Here is a 26,812-nt window from a genome sequence, read left to right on the forward strand (position 1 = left end):
AAAAAATTCTACAAACTTATATGCTACTGGGTTTGCTCATAACAATCTTTCACATGAAAGCTAGGGATTGAACAATTAAATGTTGTGTCTATGTGGTTAATTCCTCTAGACAGAATTTTATACAGTGTGATCAGATCAATTGCTTATTTCTGCACTTGATTTTTGTTTGATACGCTGCGCTAGAACCCATCTCTACTGGACCCAGCACCAACTGGTTAATTTGGTTAGTTCCATCCAAGTTATGTGGGCTTCAATCAGAAAACACATTTTACCAAAAATAGGTAACCACTGTATAGTGCAGTGTTTCTCCCTGTCTGTATCATGCACCTGAACAAACAAACACGTACAAACAACAGGGTAATTACAATTTGTCACTTTATTTAAACTTAAATTACTAAAATGTATAATTTCCTTTACAAAGACACAGGCAGTAAAGACTTGTACAACCGGAGTGCATCTGCATTACAGTTCATGAGTTCCATATTCTCTGATTTCATTTAACTAGTCCACAGGTATTCACCCATCCCTTACAGTTCCTTTACAATTGATTCCCAACAATTTTACAACTGGTCTCTAGAAAAATTTAAAAATGTCTGCTACCATGAGGTAGAATTGATCCCCAGGATATGAAAAAATAAAAACACCGGAATGTAATTCTCATTAAATTTATGGAAAGCTGTAGAGGGGGATGATAAAAAAGTGACACCCCTGAAATATCTTCCACTTGACTACCATCCCTCATCCCTTTCCTCTACCCCAATCCCCCCTCTTTCCCTGCTGGCCCCTCAACCTTTGAGGGGCTCCCCCTCCTCCACCCACAGCAGATCCAGAGTGGCTGCTGATCGCTGCTCTCGCCGATGAATGCGCCGCAGACGCAGGATGTACAAGAGGATTGCGAGCACCACCACCAGGATACAGGCGAAGATCAGGTAGTGGTTATAGACAAAGGAGAAGCGAATCCAGCTTGAGTGAGACTGCCGGAATGCTTCCACCTGAAGGTCTCTGCAAGACAGAGAAAGGCGAGCACGTGCTCATATAGTACAGCTCAACATTGATACAGGCACTGGTCACAAACAAATACAGCACTAGCTCAGTGCAGACACTTCTATATCCACAAATAATTTGTTTTAGTTTGTATTTTAACTTTACACTATTTAAGGCTAATTAGGATGCTAAATCAAGGAGTAAGATTACATTAGCCTACTTGCATTTACCTGAGAGGTAGGAATCGTATTTTAAAGAGAATGGCTCCTAGAGTCCACTGCACCTCCTTGTCATACACCAGCTGGGCAGTTTTCAGGTTGGGGTAGTCCTTTGGGAACTGAAAACCTGTATGTAGCACCTCATACATCCAGGCAGACTTGAAGCACTGGTACCTGTGTGTGTAACAGAAACAGCAGTGTACTGTTGGAGGACTGCGTTACTTTTAGGAGAGATACAGGGGGTTACTCCCAGGGTTCAAATAAAATCCATTTGTGGGTTACAGGTTGATCAAATTGACCCCTTAGTCACTGTATTTCAGGAAGACCTGGAGGTAATGTTTGAAAATGAGACAATATGGCCTAGCGTTTGAAACGAGACCCCTGGGTGCCTCTGTCCCACAGCTATTCAATATTGCTTGAAAATAAGTAGTAACTTACTTAAGCCTGTGGAGGTCAGTCTGTGAAGTGAAAAGCTTGCTGTCCAGTCGCTGTTTTAAAGTCGACCACTTGGTGGCACAATAATCCTATATAGAAAACAGCGATGATAATGAGGATAAGTATATCATTGACAAGGACAGGACATTAATCTTCTGTACAGTTGGGTTACTTTAAAGAAATAATTATACAGGGCAGCCATTTAAGCAGCCACTTTCACTCTCTATAAGAGGTCTTGATTTTCTTTGTACATTCCACTTTAATGGTTTAGTATTTTCATTCATCACATTTGTCATGTTACAGATGTTCAGTAAGGGCAATTTAAACTGTACTTTTACTCTTTGAAGTCAGGAGAGATGAAAGTAATGTGTGACTATTCCCACACGTCTCTCCTAGGATGTGAACCGCACAAAGGTATAAGTGTTTTGACTTCAACAGGACAAGCAATTTATATTGCCATGCAGTTCACTGGGTAATTAAATTAGAAAGATTTATGAAATTCTATCATATTTTCCTGTGGATATACAATGCATGTTGGATGTAAGAACTTTGGAATTGTCTCAGTTGATAGTAACTTATTCAATTTGAAATGTGACGTTACCGTGGCTGCCCTGGTGTATTTGGTGCTGCTGTAGTGCCCCCCAATGCGCAGCACGTCCTCCATGCAGTAGTAGAACTCAGAGAAGCCGTAGAACTCACTATTGTGGAAGTTGATGGGTGCCTGGTAGACTCCCCCAAGTGAAGAAGAGGTGCTGCCGTTTGTCTTCCCAAGGAAGGGTCTCACAACGTCCAGGCACCTCGACCAGTCCCCCTGGCCCCGCAGGAACACTGTCTGCCCATTACTCTGCACAGTGTCTGTCAGCCCTACTGGGAGGCAGGGGTCTGGGGATGGGGATGTGGCACTCATTCCTGTCTGATCTCCAGTCATCCTATACACACAAACAATTAGGGCATTCTAATACGTGTACATTTATGTCTGTTGTAATTACACCATTACGAATGTAATTATTATTTATTAACTGTTGTTTATGTATTTATTTATTCTTTAAATGGAGGTGGAAGAAACCGAGGACATGTCCTATGAAGTAATTCAAAGTGCCAAGTTTCCACACAGATTAACTACCTGCTTCTGTAGACTGTGCTGTTGATGAGGTGGTCCTCATAGCGCTGTCTGGCCATGTTGCCACCAAAGCCCAGGAAGGTGCTGACGTACACTCGGTAGACATGTTGCGTGTGCTGAACGTCACAGCCCAGGTTAAACTCTGCTAAGACGCTCTTTGCTGCCTCTTCCTGGAAACAAAGTATCAGAATGAAGAGGAGAGGGACACTTCCAGCACACCGCACCTCTAGGTCCAGAGACAGAAGTAGTCTCCCACACTGCCTGGTGTTACACCACATCCACCTCACCACCAAGTATGGCTTAAGAAAAATGTACCTTCACGGCATCTGAGAAAAGCTTGCATGTAAAACACTCAACAAGAAACTGTGACAAAACACACACAAAATCTAATACAGTAAACACGTTTCAGAAACTTGCAAATGCTACAAGGTTTCTTAATTATTAAACAATTACTTTTACATACTTCAGGATAAGCACATATTTAAAATACACATGCAGGGCTAGAAACTCAGACCGGTCCAAGGGTTCGAACACCATATTACTGAATTACCAGTTACCAAGAATTTGAGCACTCAGGGCACTGCTCTGAATTCATTGGGCATATCACAACATTAACAGGTCTCATTCGAGTCAGCAAGTTTACTACTGGGATTGATTTATGCAGCTAGGTGGTTTTTGTTGTCGCTTCAGGTGGGGCAATAAGTTCATACTCCAGCAAGATCAACTTACCTGCTCAGGAGAGGCAAAGCTGACAGTGGTGGGCACCTCATACGCAATCTGCAGCGAGGCCCCACCCATGTCAAGGATACCCACAGTGCGTTTGCGGGAGACTGGGTGCTGGGTCTGGGAATCTGTTGTCACAGTAACAACTGTGTCCTCTCCTGGAAATCAACAACATGGGAGATAAACAGGGATCCAAACCCCAACCTTCACAACTCCAGACACCCAACTTTATCCAACTGAAGAAGAATATTAAGCAGACAGACAAGTTGGTGAAGCTCCCTGATTTAGATAGGGCAACAGAAGGCACACTGTGTATTATACTGTTTAAATGTATCCAGACCACACTGCTACATGATAGTTTGTTAATTTAACAAATATTGTAATATCTTGTGCAGATTAGCCCTAGTTATGGCGCGAGTAATCTGCCACCTCAGTCGCACACTCACCCTCCTCTGCGTGGTCAAAACGGCCAAGCACGAAGTTAATACCAATCCATGCATACATTCCTGAGGAAAGAACCAATCCCAGTTTTAGTACACAGCAGGGTTAGAAGCACATTTTAAAACAAATGCACCATCAGACTCAACTACCTTCCTGTTTCCCAGAGATGACCTCAGCGTGGGAGCTGGAGAAAAGGAAGTCAAACTGAAGGGGTATGTCAGTGTTCAAATCCTCCAGGATCGCCACCTGCTGGCTGGAAGAGAAATGAGCACAAATCTCACTAACTACTACATTCAAACATGCATTTAAACAGTGGGAACCACTGATGGAGTGGCTCAATAGTTAGGTTCAGCTATAGTAATGGGTTACTGTGTCAAAGGCAATGTGTTTCAATGGTTTAGTAAAAGTGGTTTGAATACCTCTCTGGGAGAAGCCTCATGCCGGCAGTACACAAGATGTAGAGAAGAGTCTCCTTGTGCTTCTTCTTAGGGATGTGTTCTGCGGCGAAGCTCAGAAGAGGCTGGAGGTAGTCGCTTGCTTTGTCTGGTGTTGATGCTAGTGTGGAGATCCCTGAAAACAAAAATAATCTATAAAAGAAACATAGACCAAAAGAGCATTGCAGGTCTAAGTTCTCTGAAAACTTCCACAGAACATAGAAAAGCTAGATACATGCCTTTACATTAGTTCATAAGATTTGGTTCTGAAGATAAAATGACTTATTTTGAAGCAAGGACAAAAGCAAAGGAATAACATGATTTGAACTTTGTAAACCTAACAAGAAACTAGGCAGAAAAATAATTTAACTACTCCTCCATCGGCGAAATTATTGCTAGCTAGTTTTATATTAATAAAATTGATTTCCTGAACATAGAACAATTGCCTATGAAATGTAGCCTTTATTAGCCCAGAAAACCTATGCAAAAGTTGGTCACAATTATTGTTCTCATGGTTACCAATAAGTGCTAAGGAATGTCCCCAGTTGGATGTAGTTTTCAAGATGTTACCAATATCTCATTTACCAGACTGTCCCGTTAAAGGAATTGGCTTTTGAACCGGGTAGATGCAATCCTTCTATCCCTGCTCCATCCCCTGATTATTAAGGGGGCTTTTCAGCTGAGCTGTTCTGGGTAAATACAAGCCTTGTGCCTAACCTGGTTTAATCTTCTTGACTACTGGTATACGGTTTCGGTCCTTCATCTGTCGAATGTCAAGCAGTGAGTGGGGGTTTCCGTTGTGGGGAGGCCAGTAATAGACAAAAACACGAGAGCCACTGCTGCCACAGTCAACCACCACTCCGAAATTCAGGCTGGGGTCCTCGGTATCTGTTGCCTCCATGTTTTCAACCATGTCTAGGTACCTGACAGAGGGGAAGGGGGAAGAGACAGAAAGGTCAGTGTTAAAATATCAACAGAAGTTTTTTCTTTCTGTTTCTAATATTTACGTTTATTGATATTTTTCACTCTTTTAGCCAAAAATGCATGCATTATGAGAGGACCCTCAATATGTGAGTGCACTTTTTTTTTTTTTTTTTTTAAGCAACTTTCTAGCACCTGGTTATGTTAGAAAGCCTTCTTCTCTCAGGTAACCTCACAATGAATACTTACCTCTTAGTAATAGTGGGCATCGCTAATGGGCAGTCGGGTTTAATAGACTAACAATGGAGGTAAAGCACACATAAGGGGGGTGGTGGGCAGCTAATTGAAACAATTCACAGCCTTGCAAAATTTCTTGCATTTTGCTTATTCAGTGAAACATTATTCTCCGACTTCCTCTGATTTAGCTGTCCCACGAGACAAAAATGAAATAGCCCTCAATTACAGGGATTGGGTTTCTCGGCAGCTGGGTCCAACACTTCTCATCGGCTGGGTTAAAAGGCTTTACATCAGAAAAGAAGAACTGTGCTCATTCAGAGGCTGACTACATCTCATTTAAGATGCTTATCAGAACAGCAAAGGATCGACATTAACTCGATTAAGACCTGAGAATTTTGTTGTTGTAAGCAAAAATTAACATGTCAGTCCCTCCGTCGGCAGTAATTCAACACCATCTTTCTCAAGACCACTGTTTGGTGATAGTGATGCAAATTGCATTAACTGGAGAGGCTCCGGAACAAAACGCGATTAACTCTTTAGAAAATCAGCTAATTTCCTCACTGCCTGAGAGCATTACAATAATGGGAAGGTGGACTCCTTAAGTGCTAATTGATCAAGAGGTCCTGAAGTTTCAATTCTCCTCTTTTCAGGATGTTTATTAAGTGAAATAATTAGTCACTGCCAAGGCAAAAAGACAATACTATACTACAAACTTCCACCAGAGGGCAATATAAAACTGATAGAATTGTGTTTTTGTAGATTTAGTATAGGAGTAGGCCAGACAGTCCACCAGCAATCTGGCCCATTGTGTTGCAGTAGGTGCTGTCTTTTGCATGTCCTTACAGCACTAAATAATAATAATAATAATAATAATAATAATAATAATAATTATTATTATTATTATTATTATTATTATTATTATTATTATTATTAAGAAGCAGTTAATCAGTTTCTGTTGTAGCTAATTTAACATTTTTGCCTGTCTACATTTTCCAAGTGAGGGCTTTTACAAAATGTTCATATTATCTTCAACTATCTTATTTGGAATGCTTGGTAGTGCTCCCACTCGTTTTTTACAATCTGAAAGGAGCATGCAAACCCCAGTTCAGTTGAGCTCAGTACTCACTTCTCCAGACGGCTGTTCCTGGTGGCCTGGCTCCAGGGCCAAGGTCGCAGTAAGGCCAGGAAGATCAGCAGGAAGCAGGTGAAGAAGGAGACTATGCCGATGAAGCGCTGTCTCGGCGTGACGCTCAGCATGGAAAGGGACAGGCTGAAGTGCCATGAGGCTGGCAGGAGGCATGCGACACTTAGCCTGAATCACCCAGACGGAATAAAAAAAGAGGAAGGAAAATTAAGAGGGTTGTAGTCAGATACAATTTTACAAAAATGTCATTCCTCTGGCAGCATTCCGTTTTTCCAGGCTACAACTGTCCTTACCTTGCCATATGTCCAGGGCTGTACAGGCAGAAATGGAAAGGGAGCCTCTATCAATCTCTGTCACCTCATGGTGCTGTGGCTACATGTCTCCAGCTGCTCAGTTCTCTGGGGACACAAGGCCGGCAGGAACTGTGATAGGAGAGAAGAGAGAATTACATAAGTGCTTTCACAGAAAAACAACCCTGAGAGCTGAACTTAGACCTCACACCTGCGCCTGCCTGTCTGTGTCAGGTGGACTGCAGACAGAAGACACTAAAACAGGAACTATACTCTGCACTCAATTATATCAAATTCAATGAAAAACAACATGACACATTAATAATAATGAACTCGAGAAAAACAAAACCATCAAAAAAAACCCTTTAAAAGTGGCTTTGATCACACTGCATTCTAAATCTTAGAAGATCATAACAATGTATAGTCAATAGGGGGCTCTGTTCAAGCAGTGAGCGGGTTACACACCAACCAAGACGTGGCTAAAAAACGATAGTAAAAACGCCTAGTCCAAGAGAAAAAGCAGTCCCATGACTAGAACAACAATCTCGTTTTATGAACCCGTCGCATATGATCAAGTCTGACGTCCTCATTATTAATATTAAGAGATAACTGAGTAAACAACGACAGAGCCACACCGATCAGTTTCTGTAGCTCAGCACAGTCAAGCAACGGCAACGAAACGTTCACACAGGATTTTAAAGTGGTATTTCATTTGTTTGTATAATTTATAATGTAACTAGAAACTCCAAATTACGTACCACAGTATGTCTTAATAAACTAAAAATATACCACACATAAAAAACACATCATGTCACGCAATCAGTATCGAACGTTACAAACATATTAATATTACAACATCAACCTCTTTATTTGATTGAAGACTGCTATTTATAATCTTCGGCGAGTTTTGCATATGAAGTCTGGACACCTTAGCTCAGCAGCTTGCCCCTCGGAATACGGCGCTACGTCACCAAGGAAACAGGAAATTGACGTAAATGCTGTGCTAGCGCTAGATTAGCGGTTTCCACCACAAGCATTTTATGAGAAAATAAATAAATAAATATCGTTTATATTATTATTTACGTTGATCAAGGTATCTTTGTTTGTTTCTGGAAATAATTTGATTTAATGAATAACCTGAACAAATATGAGCCATTGATATATAATACAGGTAAACTGCCATGGCTAAGTAAGACTCAGGAATTTTGCAAAAGCAGACTCGGTTCAAACTGTAGTACAGCCCATTGAAATACATGAGACGGTTACTTAAACAGTGGTTGCAAAAAGGGTCACCGAGACATTTTGTTCTCGTGCTTCACTGTATTTGTTCTGGTGCATAGAATTGATTTAACTTCATTGTATGCATATGTCCCCTGCACTTCTAGAAATCGTATGGTCACCAATAGTGGACGTTGTAATCTGCAGTTCCAAACGCCTCACAAGCGCAGTGGTACTACTACCCACATTTTTTTTCTTGCTGAGCTAATTTTACCTGCTTTACCCCACAAACCCCACTTATACCCCAAAACAGATAACTGCCCTCTTGAACCCCAAAATGTTATCCCTTCAAGAAAACCAAACAGGGATGGGCCATTTGTTATTTATTGGTCTTAGAAAAAGTTTTCTCCAGTGGTAGGGTTTATGACTCCATGTATGCTAGGACAGTTTGGGACCATTCAGGCTTTTCAACTCACACCCCAATACATTCTAGTAAGTGCAGTCCTGTGTGAGAAAGGTACCTGAGATAGGTAAAACGTACCCGAATGCATTGCGATGTGTTGAAAAGCCCAAACTGTTCCAAACTGTCCTAGTGTACATGGTCATATGCTAACCCTATCCAATGGAGATCGCTAAGACTGGTCATCATTCATTGTGGTGAGAAAGCAGTTGGAGTGGGATCAACTATTGTATATTTTGGCTCCTCAGTGGCCACCCAAATCTATAACCTTAACCTAATCAAACCTCTGTGGATCATTTTGTAGAAAAAAAAAACTGTGTATGACAATCACCAATGGTGGTCTTAAATACCACTGTGCTGAGTGTAGTTATTTTGTACACGTGTCACCATATGACTAAAATCACTCTGGGCAGAGCTGTGAGGTTTAGAACAATAATTCACATCAAGTGCCACCTTAACTCCAGAAAAAAAATACTAAGGCAGAATTATACAACCTTTGCCACTCCAAACCCAGCCATGGGAGCAAAATCCAAGCCTTATTGACAGCCATCCTTTATGTGCGACAAAACATACCCATTTGTTGGTGAATATGGGCAGCAGCTGCATGCATTAGCTTAAACCTTGAAATCAATAAATCAGTCAAAAATGAGTTTAAGTTCCATCACTTGTGGTCTTTAAAGGCTGCATTTCCTCCTCCCCCTCTCTATCGTCACCTTGCTCAAAGATAATCACTGGCACCAACAGCTACAGTGCATAGGCCTGTCTCCCCAGTTTAAGCCTTTATCATTCGGCTTCTATGAGCTGCACACTGCCAGGGCACATTAATCTGGCACATTAACAAATCCAAAAATTCCTGTGAGTAAATTCTGCAGCTTTTTAAAGGTTTATCTTCAACAACAAACTCTTAAGAATAATAAACAGCACTTCAGATGCATGTGTTTTGTACTATTTCAGTTTTGTGCAATGCAGGTAATCCAAGTGCCATGAAGATTATTTGACTGTGAGCGACATGGTTGAATGAGATGCTGGTATAGTTTTAACTGCATGCAAAAACGCCCACCTCACCTCAAGGAATGTGTTGTTTATAATCTATGATTTTTTTTTTTATATAGTGTTCATTGAGGTCACAGCCGTGGAGATGTGAATGGCGTGTTTCAGTGTTTCTTTGTAAGGTGCAGGGGGACAGTGCTGGAGAGCTGAGAATGGAGTGTTTAGTGCTCATTATTAAGGTGCAGGGGGACAGTGCTGGAGAGCTGAGAATTGAGTTTTTAGTGCTCATTATTAAGGTGCATGGGGACAGTGCTAGAGAGCTGAGAATGAGAATGGGGTGTTTTCAAACTTGTCTATGCACTGCTCGTAGTGATTAACCTGCCACTCCACATTATCCTGAAATAGGAGGAATGAACCATCACAGCAACTCTCAACCTGCAGAATATGGCAGTGGATGTGCTGGAAAGGTAACCAACAAGATAGACTCATATCCCTGTGGGTAGGGGTATGCACAATAGTAAAGTACAGACCGGAGTTAAAACGAGCAATCAACAGCTCAATTGTACGATAGGTTGTATTTTAGGCCACTAGAGGGCACACGAACACTGGACTGATTTTTCTATTGGCAGAATTTAAGGTTTTAAACAACCTGTATTTTATTTTGACAAATTGTGTGAATTTAGGGATTCCAATAGTCTTCTATAAACTACCATACACAAGGCAGGCAACTGCTTACAGCTGGTTGTGTGCAATCCATTGTCTAAATATTTTTCAATAAATGAATAAATAAATAGATAGAGTGATGCATCCGGTAAAGGCGCTCTGCGTGGAGTGCAGGATGCACCCTATAGCCTGGACGTCGCTGGTTCAAGTCCAGGCTATTCCATTGCCGACCAAAGATGGGAGCTCCCAGGGGGTGGCGCACCATTGGCCGAGTGGAAGAGCTTAGGTTGGTCAGGGTGTCCTCGGCTCACCACGCACCAGCGACCCGTGGTCTGGCCGGGCGCCTGTAAGCTGCCCAGGACTGTGTTGTCCTCTGACGCTGCACCTCTTAGGTGGCTGCATGGTGAGCCTGCAGTGTGTAAAGAAGCGGGCGTCTAAAGGCACACGCATCAGAGGACAGCGTGTGTTCGTCTTCGCCCTCCCGAGTAAGCGCAGGGGTGGTAGCGGTGAGGTGAGCCTAAAAATAATTGGCCATTCTAAATTGGGAGAAAATAATTGGCAATGACTACTTTAAAAAAAATCAAATAAAAAATACAACTAATTTCTCAACAGGTCTGAAACATGTACGTTTTATGACAGTAGAACTCTACCATGCTACCATGCTTCCTGGTAGATAGTCACTTCCTGTAGGTCACATTGTCAGAGTACAGCACAGGAAGTGATTAGGTATTAGGAAAATACAGTTTAAACAGCAAAATAAAAAATAAACAACAAGCAAAAACCTAATCGATCTGCAGCACAACTAAAGGGGGCAACTATAAAATTGCTAATGCCAATCAGAGGTGAGGAAAGGGATTTTAAAGCTTTAGTTACCAGTCGTTGATTTTTGATCAGATCCTCCCCAACATACAAAATGGCTGCCGTTCACAGCACAGCCTGCTGCTGAAGGACTGATTATGTTACAGTTGTACTGAGAGCAGCAGCAGCACATTGCTCCCATTTTATAAAAAAAATCCAAGGCCCTAAAAAAGTGAATTCCAAAGCACTTGTCAAACAATAGCATTAATTAGAGAACGGATCAAATGTAATTGGAGACAACCACCTCCATGGCTAGTATAAAAAAAACAAGTAATCTCCACTTAGCTGTGGCTATCTCAAGGTACTATATAAGAAAACGTTAGACTTCAGAAATAACTGTTCAGCTTTTATTTTAAAACAGGCACCGTATAGGACTCCCTAATATGGGTGTGACACTGAGTTATAGAGACTTTAAACGGATTGTAGCAGACAACATAATTCCATAAATCTTACCTGCTGTGTACTTTCAAATCATTCTATAGGTCTCTAAGTTTTGTAAGAAACACATAATGTAGTAAACATGTATTTCTTAAAGAAATCCTTGATTGCAAGCCATGCTTTCAGTTGGTAATGCACATGTTTGGTTATTTCACCTGGGGGTTGAAATTGTCCCCACCCCTTTAATGACTTATTTACTATCATTAACCAACCAGCTGCTTTCCCTATTGACTGACATGCTTTCAGTCAGTAAACATGCTTTGACTAGAAGACCCTGTTGAGGTGCAATGACCCAACATTCAGGATCTTTTGGGGGAAGGTCAGTTTTTGATTTTAGCAATATTACAAATGTGAAGGCAGAAGGGAGCAATAGGAGGCTGTGTGGTCCAGTGGTTAAAGAAATGGGCTTGTAACCAGGAGGTCCCCGGTTCAAATCCCACCTCAGCCACTGACTCATTGTGTGACCCTGAGCAAGTCACTTAACCTCCTTGTGCTCCGTCTTTCGGGTGAGACGTAATTGTAAGTGACTCTGCAGCTGATGCATAGTTCACACACCCTAGTCTCTGTAAGTCACCTTGGATAAAGGCGTCTGCTAAATAAACAAATAAATGCAGTTTGGCAGCTATTTTATCGAGAATCTTTTGGAAATATATTACTTGCATGCTAACAATATCTTTATAATTTGCAGATTATTTCAAAATATATTTATTTTTCATTTCTCACATACCGGATATGTATGGAATTTCTCTTCATTCAGCATTTAGGACAATAACAAGCCTCTTTCACGGCAAGCGCCTGTCACAGTTGAGAAATCCATATCAGAAAAGAAGTTGCACCTACACTGTAGGTTCAGGAGTGTTCTGCGTTTCAAAAACCTTACATTCCCTAACTGCAGCTCAGCGATTATGACATATCCTTTACAGTAAGCAGTAGGGGGAAAGGAAAAACTGATGTGTGGAAACCATGGAAATGCTGTTACACAACAGTGCCTTCAGTAAACAGACTGATCACTGTGTCTCATTTCAGGACAATCCAGAGTTATGGAACAGTGAATCAGATTATAAAATGTAGCAAAAACAAACCTGAAACATTCACATGTTGAATGGTTTGTGATATTGGATTCTTTTCATGTTCAGCCTAAATTGAAAACCGTATTATATTCTGAATTGTCTGAACTTGTTTAGTTGACATGCCTAACTGCCATTACTCTCTGCTATTCAGATGCTTTCCCCGCAGGCTTTGCGACTATCACATCAAATCTATTCTTGTTGCACTCCATGTGGTGAATCACATTTCCGTACACTGTACGGTACAGTCTAATAAATAATTACAGACAGGCCAATGTAAAACTGTACTACATAAACAATATGTATACAACCGCATAGAAGTAGTTGGTACAATATATTTAAAAGTATTCCTATGCTTAGAACATCGTTTGCGATCTTAATACTACTGGTGTTTTGTTTTCCCTTTGGTGTGATGTTTTTGACCCAAAAATTACAAAAACACAGTGAATGTAGCACCACGAGAAAAATATGGACATAGTGGCGATATTACTACTGTGTATATTATACATAAAATCAATTTACAACGTCAGGTGTTTAGGATGATCATACGAAGTAAATAGAGGTGAAATACTACATAGTTTATATTTTTGAATGTAAATGTTACAGCATGCTTTATCAAGACTTTTGACCTTGCAGGATAAATCTCGAACTGCTCCGCCAGCCCAACAATTTACACACTCGAGAGAGGCGTGTGAGAGCGGACCTCACCCGGCAGGAACAAGCAGACCGATATATGCAAAATCAACTTATAAACTAGTTTATGCAAAAGCAACTACTAAACCAATCACCTAAGATTTACATCCAACGCCACCTTCAGCACCGACAATTCCTGTTTCTCATTCAATTAAAAAAAAAAAAAACAGCGGCAACACTCGTCGGAAAAATAGGGGATTGACCAAACTTTTAACCGACGTGTGGATAAATAAACTAATAGGTTTACTGAACATCACCTCCTTCTTACAAGAAGATCTCTCAGAACACAATGTTGTACGCGCTCATTAACTATTGATATTTAATGTACGGGAGAAATGTCCAATCGCTGCCTACTCTGGTCACAAAGGACGGTGGAAATCGCGCAGTGAATGGGATTTTAAGTTTGTCAGTCACTCCATTCTGGCCATTCAAAGGGTCCAAAGGCACCTGGTAGGCGGTGCAAGCTCCTCTCCGGCCTGCTTGCTGAGGTGCGCCTATCGGTCTCGCCTCCCCGGAGCTGCAGGAGGCGGGAGGTAGAAGAGTTTGTACGGGAAACATTGGGCGGGGAATTAAACAGCAATTACGTTGTTTTGTTTTTTTAATATCTGTAAATAAAGACTGTACACCTGGTTTCTGATGGAAGCAGATGGTTTTGTGAGAGGACGCCGGATGTCAGCTGAGACACCCGGAGGGGACAGCGGGGTCACAGCCGCAGGAGCCGGCGCAGGGATTCAGTGGCTTGGCGGTGGGTTCTGGGGCGTTTCGGACGGAATATTTGGAAGTCTGTCACCGCGGGTCGGAGTGGACGCCGACCAGGCGTTGCAGCTGCAGGGCACTCCGGAGGCCGCAGATATCCCCGACCCAGATTACGAGGGTCTGCCGAATGGAGCCTCCACAAGCACCCACATGTTGGCAGGAGCTGTGGCCGGCATCATGGAACATTGCCTGATGTATCCTATTGACTGCGTCAAGGTAAACGAGGTCATCTGTGACAGATATTGCCATGCTGTTAAACTCGGTTTACTGTCACCAAAACCAGCGATGTCTGGCAGGGAGACAAATTGATCATCATCGTGGGTTCGGTGTGCAACAACTATTCAGACGTCCAGTTGCAGCACTGTATCAGGTCTTATAATACCATTACATTCTGCAAACAACTACGCACGCCGATCACTTTACGGTATTTCGTGGTATGCATATACAATATATGAATCCACAGTACTACTTTATTATTGTTCTGCTTGTAATAGTTAGCCGGCTTTTATTGATTTGTGGATTTTAAATTAGTTGCTACATTTGGTGGTGCAGAAGAGTACCCCTCACAAGCCAGTTTCGATGATAGACAAGAGCTGTATTTTTATGTAGGTGAGTGTGGAGACCAAAACCGTTAGTTTATGTCTTTACTACTGTCAGGAATTTGCATTGTCAAAACACCCGTCTGAAGTCGGGGACTGTATTTATTTGCTGTATGGGTAACTAGCATTTATTCATCATAAATATTTTTTTGGTACAGTATGACAGGTAAACACAGGATTGATCTATGGTGGGAGTAAACGTGTTTGTGAATTTTGGTTAATATTACTCGGCTGTACAGTAAATCTATAGGCTATGTAGAGTCTATTATGATGGTGATTTATCCCCACCTGTTGTGATCGGAATAAACGAGGAGGGTAATTCTCAATTGCAGAAGCGGCATGTAATGAAAGCTAGTCACAGTTATGCAACTTTTGAACTAGTTATATAGACTTTGATTAGACTGAGATATATTATTGGCTGTGACGAGTTCAGAAAGAGACAGATCTCCCAAGGCAAGCATTTAGGACTACTTCTCATCACTGGCCTTGTGATAAGAAGTTGATAGTTTAGTTCCAATTGTGAAGGTTTGATCTTGTGGTGGTGAACACGATTTATGTTGTGTGTTTTTATTATTTTGTTAAAACAAATATATAATGTCATTCTTTAAGTTTGTAGTAAGTTTTGTAAATGTAGCACAGACGTTTCATAATCCTTTCAGGGCCTAGCAAGAGACCTTGAGCCTGCGCTAGATTTAGGTCAGCAGGCTTGGCCCAGCCGCTCTCTACGTTACAGTTGCTGGAGATCAAGAAATGGGAGTGCATATATCTTGACAAAGTATAATTTTGTATTCCAGTATAACGTGCAATTGTTTTCAAAACCGATATGAAGGAAAACGTATAAATATGTTTTTAATTTGTAAAAGGTGGGCTGCACGTGTGGATGTTTCTGTAGCGTCAGTTCAGCAAATTATAGATCCATAATGGGTTGTATTGACACGCCCCCTCCAATGAAACTAGCCGAATGCGGAGTAATGCGTTCAAAACGGCGTTGCTGTGTCTCTCGGTAAAATAAAATCTGAATATTTTCCATGTGCTCAGTTAAAACTGTCATGCCACACAATTTACATTTAAATCTGAAATGATTCCTATGAACAACCTTGCAGTGTACTTCATTTGCTGCCACGCACCACATACCATGTCAGTCACTTTTTCTAGTTGTATTATTATTAGTATTATTATTTATTTCTTAGCAGACGCCCTTATCCAGGGTGACTTACAATTGTTACAAGATATCACATTATTTTTACATACAATTACCCATTTATACAGTTAGGTTTTTACTGAAGCAATCTAGGTAAAGTACCTTGCTCATATATGTATGTGCAACATGGTGTATATGCATTTAGGGGAAAACTGCTGCGACACCAGGCCTGCAAGAAAAAATATTTTTGCACTTAATGCTGTCGTAACTGTTTTTGGTATGGGTAATGAACATTAAAAAAAATGGATTACCTGAGCAAAGTAACTTGTTCTGCTCTTAGAGAGCTTTACAGTCAGGAATATAATATGCAATTAAAGCAAAAAGCAAATTGGGTTAGCTAAGGTCCATGTTATTGATGACACAGGAAGTGAATTACTTGAATTACAGCATTAGTGTCGGAAGTGTACTGTGACGTGTGCCAGCTTTGCAGACTCGGATGGACATATGAAATCTTCATGTGGCTGTTTGTTATTTCGTCGGCCGTCATGCATTTTGTCTCTTTCAACCCGGGTCAAAGTGTGTTGACTCACATCCTGAGTTGGGTCGCTGGGACCCGGTTAACCCAGGTACGACCCAGGTACGTGGTTTCATATTACGCAGTAGCCAGAACCCGGGTCTGGACCCGGGTTGAAGTGCTAGTGTGAAAGGTGCTTAAGAAAGAGATCATTGTAATACAATGTTTTCAGAACCTGCATGACAAGCTTACATTATGTTTTCTTCATGAATTTCTGTTTAGGGCTCTGTGTATTTGTGTTTTTAGATATGTTTTCCCAGCTTGAATAAAGAGAAGGAACACACACTAAAAACTAACATCTGGTCTTGTCAGTATAAGTGCTTTATGCCGGCTGCAGATATAAATGAGGTACAGCCAGAACCCAGCTACTGCACTATATAATATGCAGCTGACTTCTCCACAATTTAAGAAAGAAATTCTGCAGTTGTAAATTAAGCCTCACACTCTGCAAAAATGGTTGGGAAGCTTTGATTCAACCTGGGGGCGTGACACTTGTTTGGTTACTGTAGCTTGATTGAGACACCAGCCTTAGTTTTTTTCCCCCCATGCTTTGCTGGTAAAACTTTCTGCTGGAGGGGAATTCCAGGATTGGTGAACACTGAGGCTCACTGGTTCATCCTATTGATGCACATGCTCATGTCAACCCAGGAACAACCACTGGCAGGTATTCGCCAGTGTTCAGGTCACATACCGCTTCTTTCCTCCAGGTATTCACAGTAGGCTGTTTGCTTTGAAACAGGCAGTGTACAAAATTATATTGATGAAAAAATATATAAAAACAAAAGTTTTAAATTAAACCTTAGTAATTACTACTACGTTTATTTTTAAATAAACATATTTGAACTATTAATGGGAAGTGTTTAGCACAGCCCCAGTCATAGCTCAAACCATTCAATATTAAGCGCCACGTAACGGTACCTTTCATATTGGCTTTCGTGTTGTGGCCTTGTGACATTGTTTTACACTCTGTGTGTTCTTGATATAGAACACATGTTTTGAGAGGTGTTCTTCACATTTGGTACACAGCTGCATTCTGATTTTCTCTGATAAGTTCCATGATGAGGGTTCAGTCATTTTTTTTCTCTTAACCTCTGACCGTATTATTGATTCAACCTCTGCTCTAACCCTGTCTCTGTCTCCCATAGACACGAATGCAGAGCTTGCAGCCCGAGCCAGCAGCGCGCTACCGGAATGTGATGGACGCTCTGCGGCGTATTGTGCGGACAGAGGGAATCTGGCGGCCCATGCGGGGGTTAAATGTCACGGCAACAGGGGCAGGCCCCGCCCACGCTCTGTACTTCGCCTGTTATGAGAAGCTGAAAAAGACACTGGGAGACGTCATCCACCCTGGGGCAAACAGCCATGTGGCTAACGGTACCACAGTCCTTCCTCTCCCAGCACAGGGGCCTCGCAACCGGGTTTACCATGCAATATATTCACAAACATGTATTTCCAATGCAGTTAACACATGTAGAGAAAAAATAGAAACTTGTACTGACACAAATTTACATTAGCGTTCATTTTAATTGTTGTTCCCACTATTGATACAATAGTTTTCTGAGTTTCAGCAAATACTTAATACAGCCAGGGCTGGGGTCATTTCTTTTTTTCCAATTAATTTTTAAAATCAGTTTCCAATTCCAATTCCCATTCCATTTTAATCCATTCTAGTTCCTTCAAAGGATCCCAATAAAGGAATTGGGAATTGATTTTAAAATGGAATTGACCTCAACCTTGAATAGAGCATGTCAGTTTTTTACAGGACTTATAACATTGTCTCAATTCATTTAAATACGAGGTACAGTAGCTGTGGATCATGTAAATAGATTACTTGTAGGTGTGCAGGTATGTAGCAGTTCTCACGCCACATGACTTTGTATGATATGCTAACCTGAGCATGTGCTGACATTGCAGTTTATCAAAAGTAATGTTCAAGGCAGTAAACTATGTATAACATGTGAATGATACTCCATGGTTTGCATTGTGTGTGTGGAAAATTCAGGTATATTTAAGTTTTATCATGCTTGCAGAATGTAACGGCTGAAACACTATTCAGTTATTCTTGACATTTAGTGGTTTTGTTTTCCCCATTGAAAATCAGTTTGAGCTACTCCAGGTGGTGGTGTCAAAAGTGTAAGCCAAAGCTTGTATTTCAACCTGAAATGGATCCACTGCAGTGCAAATCCAATGCTTGCTCTGTACATAACTAGCCTCATTCATATGGATATTAAGACAGGCAAGCCACTCAAACCCAGATTTGAGATGTGCTTCTGAAGCAGCTGAGGGCTCTGCCACTGGGCCAGCATGCGGTAGGAGCTGGTAAGTTTTGTGATTGGTCAACTCCCAAACTGCTACAGATGTCACAAAATCAAGCTCGCACCACATTTGTGTCCCTCTGATTTTAGCCTTTTTTTTTTTCTTTTTCTTCCTTGTCTTGACTCTCGGCTATCTTGAGCACTTCATTGAATTGCATTAAATCTGTTTTTCAAGGTATTGATTTTCAGGGAACCTTTTGAGTTCACATGTTCTCTTTTAGTGAATATATCCAAGTTACAGTGGCTTGTTTTGTATGAAGGCCCATTTTTTCTTTGCATTGTGGATCCTTTTTTTTTTTTTTTTTTTTTTTTTCAAAACCAAGCTGTCGCTATGTACCCACCAGTGTCATTTTACAGCACTAACCTGCTCCTGCTCGATCCACAAATAACTTGCAAAGGACTGGAGATCCAAGGCATTGGCAGCATAGACTTGTTTGTTTCCTCCATGCTACCCAAGAGTGTTGACATGGCTTGTTGAATGTGTGATTTAATACGACTGTGTGACTTGCTGACTGTTTGTTTCACTTTCGTGAATTAAGGGTGTGGTTGGTCATGTGAGACATGAAGATGATTGGATTGGTATGTGAAGATGAAGGTGAGTGTTAGGATTGTAAGCGGTGGGGAGAATGGGGAAGTGAGAGTTAAGAGATTTCAGGCAGGGGGTGTGTGATGGGAGCCAGGAGGTGTGGCTTCTTGAAAGCTGTTGACATGGCGATACTGACCCTCCATCTCCCGTTGCTTTTCTCTCGCCCCTTGTTTCAGGTCAGGGGGATGCTGGGTAAGTAAGCTTCTGCATGCTTTCTAGATAGCGTGCTCGCTCACCTCTCAGGACAGCCTGGACCTCCCTGTGCTCTTCTCCATTCTCTCACACTGCCCGAAAGATCACTGCCTGGGAATCCCTATTTTATACCAAGGCCTGAAAAATAAATAAATAAAAATGATCAAAGCAGTTTATATGCCTCTATGAACAAGCATGCTCAGGGCTACAATGTGGTTTTAATATACAGTAATACTGCCTGAAAGTTCAGACTGTCAACACCACAGTCACACCCCTATCATGTCCTCAACACACTGTGACCCCCCCTCCTCCCCCTCACCTCTAAGAGTTTGTTTTGCAGGCGCTGCTGGGTGTGTCGCCACGTTACTTCACGATGCAATGATGAACCCAGCTGAAGGTAACCTCACAAACACCATTTAACTTCTTGCAGACTTCTGTGTTATTTTTTTTTTTGCTTGGTTGCAAAGTCTTAAGACGGTGTTCAGATGGACTTCCATTTTGTTCTTTGTTGTTGTGTGGATGTGGTTTTCCTTTGTATTTAGGTGTTGTTTTCAGTGGAAACCTCTAGAGGGAGCCTTTTATTTTTGGAAGCAAATTAATATTACAACTACTGGGGAAGTTTTTCACCTCCAGGAAATTACAAAAAGAGATTGATTGGAATAGGTTACTAAATAAATTTGAGATCTGCATGATTTCAGATAACTTATGTAATGTTTGTATTGTCTGTAACTTCCTCTTAATTTTAAAGAAGTTGCCTAGCCTAGGCTTAACCTGCTTGCTATAAAATAGTTATGTCTGCTGCATTTGTCCCTCATTGTCCCCCCTAACAGCCAGTGTACAGATGACCTGTCTACTCATCATGAATCATGCCCTCTAGACAGCTTTTTAATGGCTTTGATGTTGTTCAGCTGTTTGGAAAGGGTGCACTTCTGCAGGTGCAAGGGTTTCAGAGAAAGTAGCTGTTGTGAATTCTCTTCTCTGTATTTTAGATGAGTGAAGGATTAGCCCCCTGAGCTCAGAATAGCATTACAAATGCGAACTGCACCCTTTAATGATTTAATGAGGATAACCGTTGTGAAAGGGACAAGGCAGCTGGGAAGGACAAGGCCCGGGCTCAAGAGAAGTTTGTAGTGTTTAACATCCAAGGTCAGGACAAGAGCGCACAGGTGTGGGAGCGCTGGGCTTCTCGTGGTCTTGAGAGGCACTGGTCTCATTGGGGCTCTCTGTGACTGCTAGTGTACAGAGAGGAGCAGGTTTATGGAAGACAAAAGGAATTGTTTGTGTTAAATTAAGTGGAAGTCTATGAAGCACCTACATGGATGGCTGTAGATCAAGTTAACCTGCTGCACCAAAAATGTGGCAAGGCAAGAGAAAGCTCCTTCATTTTGTTTTCAGCTGTTTCGCTTTTATACTTGAATCCCAGTTTGCTTTTCCATGCTAACTGAACCGTTGTCTCCCTTGATAAACATGTGCTCTGCAGTTTTAGTTTGTTTTTTGAAATCTGATTTGTGGCCTTTGCTAATTCTCTCTCCTGTTTCCTCTTTTGTTCACCACCACCCCCCCACCCCCGTGGAAATGTGACTGTGGACCGTCAATCGAAATCTGTATATGCTACTGCCTGCACCATGGGATCATAATCTGGTCGAATCCCTTGTAGTGGTGAAGCAGAGGATGCAGATGTATAACTCGCCTTACCGCAGCGTTTTAGACTGTATGAGGGCAGTGTGGCTGAAGGAGGGTGCGGCCGCATTCTACCGCAGCTACACCACCCAGCTCACCATGAACATCCCCTTCCAGGCCCTGCACTTCATGACCTACGAGTGCCTGCAGGAGACGCTCAACCCTCACAGACAGTACAACCCCACCTCGCACATGGTGTCTGGAGCACTTGCAGGGGCTGTGGCTGCCGCAGCCACCACCCCACTGGACGTTTGCAAGACGCTCCTGAACACCCAGGAGTCTCTGGCCCTGCACTCCCTCAACGTGAGCGGACACATCTCGGGCCTGGCCCATGCCTTCCGGACGGTTTACAGGCTTGGGGGGGTCCTGGCTTACTTCAAGGGGGTGCAGGCCAGGATCATCTACCAAATGCCTTCCACGGCCATTGCCTGGACTGTCTATGAGTTCTTCAAATACTTCATCACCGAGCACCAACATGCGAAGCGAAAAGCACAGCGGGAGAGTGAAAAATAATCCCAAGAAGTGTCAGCAAAAATAAAGCTGAAAGAAAAAATTGAAATACGAATAGTTTTATCAGGACTTTAAAACAAAAATAATACGCACATAGAAACATGCAGAACATTTGAAATGCCCCTCAGCCAGACAAAATGAACATGTACTTTTATCCTTATTGTCCCATGTAAGATTTGAAAGTGCAGTAGTTAACGTATACTCCACAAGGGGGCGCTGTGGTTCTTCTCATTTAACACTCAAAATACAGCTTGTAAAAAGTTTTAAGTTTGGTTTTAGTAAATTAGTAAAGAAGGTATAGAAAGCCCCTTTGGAAATGTGGTTTAAGAACATAAACCTGGGAGTAATATAATAAGTGATCTGCTATTGGTCAGTAAAGAAATGGGGACTGAATACCAGTTTACAGGCCAATATATGCCCTCTTACATTAATATTAATTTTTTATAACTACTGAAGAATCACAGTGCATGGCAGACAACTTCCTGCCAGCACACCAACACAGAGCAGGATTTCACAGAGAACCTCTTGCTGTGGTGTCAGAATTCTTAGCACTAATCTCATAATCAAAATACCACAAGCTTCAGATTTCTCAGATTTTAATGCTTCAGAGACTAGAGATCGTTGCCTTACCATGCCTGCATTAAGTGTTAAGGTTCTGGGCTTGATTTTTAAATAGCCATTTACACGGCATTGCCATAGATAACACAATCTTCATTCCAAACAAATCTGCACAGAAACATCAACGTCCTCGCCCCATAAAAATGTTCTGTGCTGAGGTTGATGTGTTTTGATGCCATGCAAATGGTGACTATGAAATCTTGTTGGTGATGGTATCTCCAGTGTTCATGGAAGAATCAGAAATATGCATCACAGCAGCAGTGTCTAGTTTCCACCATGTTAACTATCACTTTAGCACTGATCACTAGTCCCATCCTTCTAGCTTTCAAAAGTGTAAACTAGTTAACCCTTGGAATGCTGGATTTATACATTACCCATTTTTGAAGGAGGGGTCCTGTTTCATTATATATATATATATATATATATATATATATATATATATATATATATATATATATATATATATATGATTTTTTTTTTTTTTATATATATATATTTTTTAATGAACAGTGTCACAAAAAATAATAGTTAAAAGGATTTCTTATCATTTAACTGCTAGGTGACTTGAAACCAAAGAGTGAAAAAATAGAATGGGCTGTGCAGTAAATTGGGTCTAGATATGTGAAGAATCCATTTATCCGTGGACTGAGAAAAAACTCCTGGTGTGGAATTACAGGGAGAAGTCTTATTTGTGTAACACTGCAGTTTGAATGGACCTGAGCAGTAGTTCTGTCATGTTTCCAGAAATCAAAGGGATCTTGTTAACATACAATCTGCAGATCCTTAGACAGTGCTGCAGTACTATGACAGTTGAGGCCCCACCTTTGAATTGATAGCTTACTATTTTACATTTTGACAGAAGTTACTGGTTTGATAAATTATTTTTATAAAATAACAGACTGCTGTGAATTCCAGTTATAACACTATCTGTTCTTTCCAATCCCAAAATGGAATTATAACCTTGTTAATCACTGTTTCCAGTCAGTTATTCTATATATGTACTGCATTCCAGGGGTTAATTAAGCAGTATTAGTAAACCATGGCTGTGAGGTGTTGATTGTTGTCTGGTTGCCCTGTAATTGTCATTTCTCAATAAAAATGGTGGCAAACAGTTGCTTTATGGGAGCTTTCTGCTGAAATTCAATGATATGTGACTCTGAGTCTTTTTACTTGGCCAACCAAGAATCATGCATATGTTTTTATAATTAGCAGTTAACCTAATACTCCTAATTGTATTTGTGTTGAGTCTAATCATAAACGAGAATAGGCTGCAACACTAACATGGCATCTATTACTATATTGTTCAGACCCCACTCCCCAATACAAATACATTGTTCAAATGAACAGCATTCGCTTATACCCTATGGAGTATATAATGGGCTTGATCACACCATAAATATTGTAACATAACTCTCATATTACCATTCAATAGTGTAGCTAGTGGTAGAGTTGAGATTGGGGCAGTTAATTTATCGATGGGGGGGGTTCACTTTAGCTGATGTGTCATGTCTCCCTTTGCTTCTTAGTAGTAAACCTCCCCTTTTCCCTAATGACTTGCACCTGGGTGACTTGCAACTCTTTCATGTGTGTAAATATGCAAAACACTAAGGTTGTGTTTTGTCATGGGTCCGCGAGGATACCTCCCTGACCTGTTCAGGCTGTTTGGGGAGCTCTTCTGGACCCTTACCCATGTCATGTGCAGCTGTCCTTTGTGTTTGGATTTCTGAGGAGTATTTTTATAGGGCTACTTTTTTATTATTAACTGGAAGTATGAGGTTGAGAAGAATGTGTAGTCTTGTTGTCCCAGAGGTGTCTGCTTGCAAGTTCTTTGAAGATTTTTGGTAGCAAGCTGATGTTTGGTCTATGGTGCAGGTGGGCCCCTAGTCTGTCACCCGTGTAACTTAAAACAAGTGTAGCTTATTCACAATTTGCTTAACCTGTATTCTCATGGAAAACATGGACCTGCTGCTTGGAGTTGAGGAACTTGAAGTCTGTTTAGAGTAGTGGTTAAGGAACTTTGAGGCAGTGTTGGTTAGTGGGAATAAGATGGTTGAGTATTTCTCTTGAACCCGAGTAGTAAAGTGGCTCCAGGGAGTGACATCCAGCTGCTTCGAACCGCAGTGAAACACCTGTCTGGTGCCCTTGTGTGGGACAGAATCCTCTCCCTTTATCTTATTGGCACTAATCGGCACCTCATTCATTCAAGGCTATCTCAGCACCCCTTCTGCAGTGCTGCTGACAGTGTCCACAGCACACTGGGACTGTTCACACAGGCTGCTCATTCAGGAGCCCAGCAGCTCTCTGTGAGCTCATTAACCAGGCATTCATGCTCAGGCCTGCCCTGTTTTTGTATACTCTGTCTGTCAGTGACAGCTTAGAGACGCCGGTAACAAGACAGTTTCTTTAGAAAACAAACCAGAGGACTGACAGACTGGGAGCCGCAACACGATGCTTCGTAACACTATGGATAAGCTAGTTAGCTGGAGAGTAGTAATCGCCAAGGTGTATGAAAAATATGTACAGTACCATATACAGTTAGCTCACTGCCAAATAGTGTAAATGTCTTACAACATGAAAGTTTCCTGCCAACTTTAATAAGATGTTTCTTGAATACATCAAATGCAGCTAATGTGATACTCTTCAGCAATTGTTATTATATTTTTCACGTTATATTTCTGTGATTATCCAATGTGATGGAGGCTAATATGCTTCAGCTATTGGGATTTCACCTCCCATGTTGCCCTTATTGTATCCTGGAATATTACACATTCACACAATCAATACAATTTCTTCCACACCCTATACATTTATTAGGAGTAAATGGCAATTGCATGCATGTCTCTGCCTGTTCCTTTCCCTATGTGCCTTGCCCTTTTGCAGCAGGTATTCAGGAAAATGTTTCATCGCCTGTGACTTTCAGGCACCTGTTTAAACAGAAAGTGTTAATGACCTGTCTTTGTGTGGCTGAGTGCGAGTGTGTGGATGTGAGGCTGATTCAGCACTGAACCTCCCCATACTCACGAGGTTGTCCAGAAGAGCACAGATTATTTATCTTTCTCCTGTCCCAGCCACTGCTTCCCCTCCCCTTCCAAACATGGAGCCAAGACAAGCAGGCCGAGGGGGAGAAAGTGTGTGAGAGAATATCTGGCTGTGTACATGGGCACAACTGCTTGTGTGAAGTTTTTCATTTTTTAAAGTCTTAAAAGCTGTGTAAGTCAGTGAATCGTTGTATATGAGTGTGAGATAACATGTGTGCGTGGAAGTGGGTTTCAGAAAGTGTTTGTTTGTTCATCCCCCTTGCAGCTTTCTGATTAGGCTGTCTGTCTAACCTGACAGTCCTCTGTTTTATAAACGCTCCCTTTTTTCTCTGTGGATAGATTAGCTGTTCAGACTCCTGTTTGTTTAGCTATTTCTCTTTACTCTGTTCATCCTTCTAATCCAGATGGCTTTCTCCACACATGTGAGACTACACTACTTCCCGGTCCCAGAACTAACCACTGGGCCATGCTGCTTTTCAGTCTTGCCACTTTCAAGCAATACTACACTATTGACCAATTCCTTACCTAAACAGTAGTCCACAGTACCTTCTAACCTTCAACTCTTTCCGTTAGCCCCCTGTAGTGTTTACTCTAGGTGGGTGGCTGGCTGGAGTAGTTGTCTCCCCCTGACTCCGCAGCCTCCTTAATCTAAACTATTTAGTCTGGGAAAGGAACGGCTTGGCTGGCTGGAAGGGGGTGAGCAGAATTCTGTACAGTTCGCAGAAAATCTTACTGTATGAGAGACTAGAACCTTGCCAGGCCTGACCCTGGAAGTGAAATCACTGATCTTTTATCACAAGCATCTTCTGAAGATTCCTTTTATATCCTCTCGTGTAGATCTCCTGGCTGTGTCAGTCATATCTTCGTATGAGTACAGCATTATTTTGTAAGCAGTAAGTTCTGCTAAATAGTTATCATACCTACCATACTGAATGACATACAAAAGTTACAATAAATGCAAGAATGCAACTACAAAATTACTAAAATGGAAAAAGCACAAGCTGTCAAAGAAGTTAGAATACTCTTCCCAAAGCAACCAGAGGTATCAAACTCAGGCACCAGTATGGCGTTTGCACTGGAATGTACAAATTCCCTTCTTGCACTTTCCAATTGAGAGCAGTGGCTTCAGGACAGCTACTGGGAACCTCATGGGACTCTCAGATCTCGTGTATTTAAATGTCATGTCCATGCATCCTTGTCACACGGCTGGCTGAGTGGTGCCTTCAGATCCAGGAAATGAATAACACACACAGGACAGATGAGGTGAAATGATGAAGGCGCTTGCTTGCGCCGGTTTATTATAAATAAAAAGGTTTGAACAAAACACAGGACACGGCACTTTAGCCAAAATAAACAGACAAACAAAACGAGCAGACACTAACAAACACGGTGAGTACAAACACCACTTCTTATTATTATTTTTATTATTCTTTTTGTGATCGTTTACCTCCTTCTCCACACCCGTTCTC

General features: G+C 41.5%; 2 protein-coding genes across 5 annotated transcripts; one reads left to right on the forward strand and one right to left on the reverse strand.

The window, feature by feature from the left end:
* Positions 1-358: 358 nt before the first annotated feature.
* LOC117417966 (ectonucleoside triphosphate diphosphohydrolase 7-like) lies at positions 359-7,943 on the reverse strand. Of its 3 annotated transcripts, none has more exons than XM_034030412.3 (13): positions 7,810-7,943; positions 6,951-7,079; positions 6,640-6,825; positions 5,073-5,278; positions 4,341-4,491; positions 4,071-4,174; positions 3,927-3,986; positions 3,487-3,638; positions 2,761-2,927; positions 2,239-2,566; positions 1,641-1,726; positions 1,215-1,376; positions 359-1,002 (listed from the first exon to the last, which is right to left on the reverse strand). In XM_034030412.3, exons 2-13 carry the CDS (start codon positions 6,956-6,958, stop codon positions 786-788), a joined length of 1,827 nt encoding a protein of 608 aa, XP_033886303.3. In that variant the 5' UTR covers positions 6,959-7,079; positions 7,810-7,943; the 3' UTR covers positions 359-785. The 3 variants fall into 3 exon arrangements, with proteins under 3 accessions (XP_033886303.3, XP_058841089.1, XP_058841090.1); XM_058985106.1 differs by having other exon boundaries at positions 7,876-7,896; XM_058985107.1 differs by lacking the exon at positions 7,810-7,943 and adding an exon at positions 7,706-7,792.
* A 5,630-nt stretch (positions 7,944-13,573) lies between these two features.
* LOC117418420 (mitoferrin-2-like) lies at positions 13,574-23,449 on the forward strand. 2 transcript variants are annotated; one of them, XM_034031452.3, is made up of 4 exons: positions 13,574-14,306; positions 17,550-17,778; positions 19,838-19,894; positions 21,155-23,449. In XM_034031452.3, the coding sequence occupies exons 1-4, from the start codon at positions 13,971-13,973 to the stop codon at positions 21,688-21,690; spliced, it is 1,158 nt and encodes a 385-aa protein (XP_033887343.1). In that variant the 5' UTR covers positions 13,574-13,970; the 3' UTR covers positions 21,691-23,449. The 2 variants fall into 2 exon arrangements, with proteins under 2 accessions (XP_033887343.1, XP_033887344.1); XM_034031453.3 differs by lacking the exons at positions 13,574-14,306; positions 17,550-17,778 and adding an exon at positions 17,785-19,314.
* The last annotated feature ends 3,363 nt before the right edge of the window (positions 23,450-26,812 follow it).

The sequence above is a fragment of the Acipenser ruthenus genome, chromosome 13 (assembly GCF_902713425.1).
Source record: "Acipenser ruthenus chromosome 13, fAciRut3.2 maternal haplotype, whole genome shotgun sequence".
In the NCBI taxonomy this organism is placed as follows: domain Eukaryota; kingdom Metazoa; phylum Chordata; class Actinopteri; order Acipenseriformes; family Acipenseridae; genus Acipenser; species Acipenser ruthenus.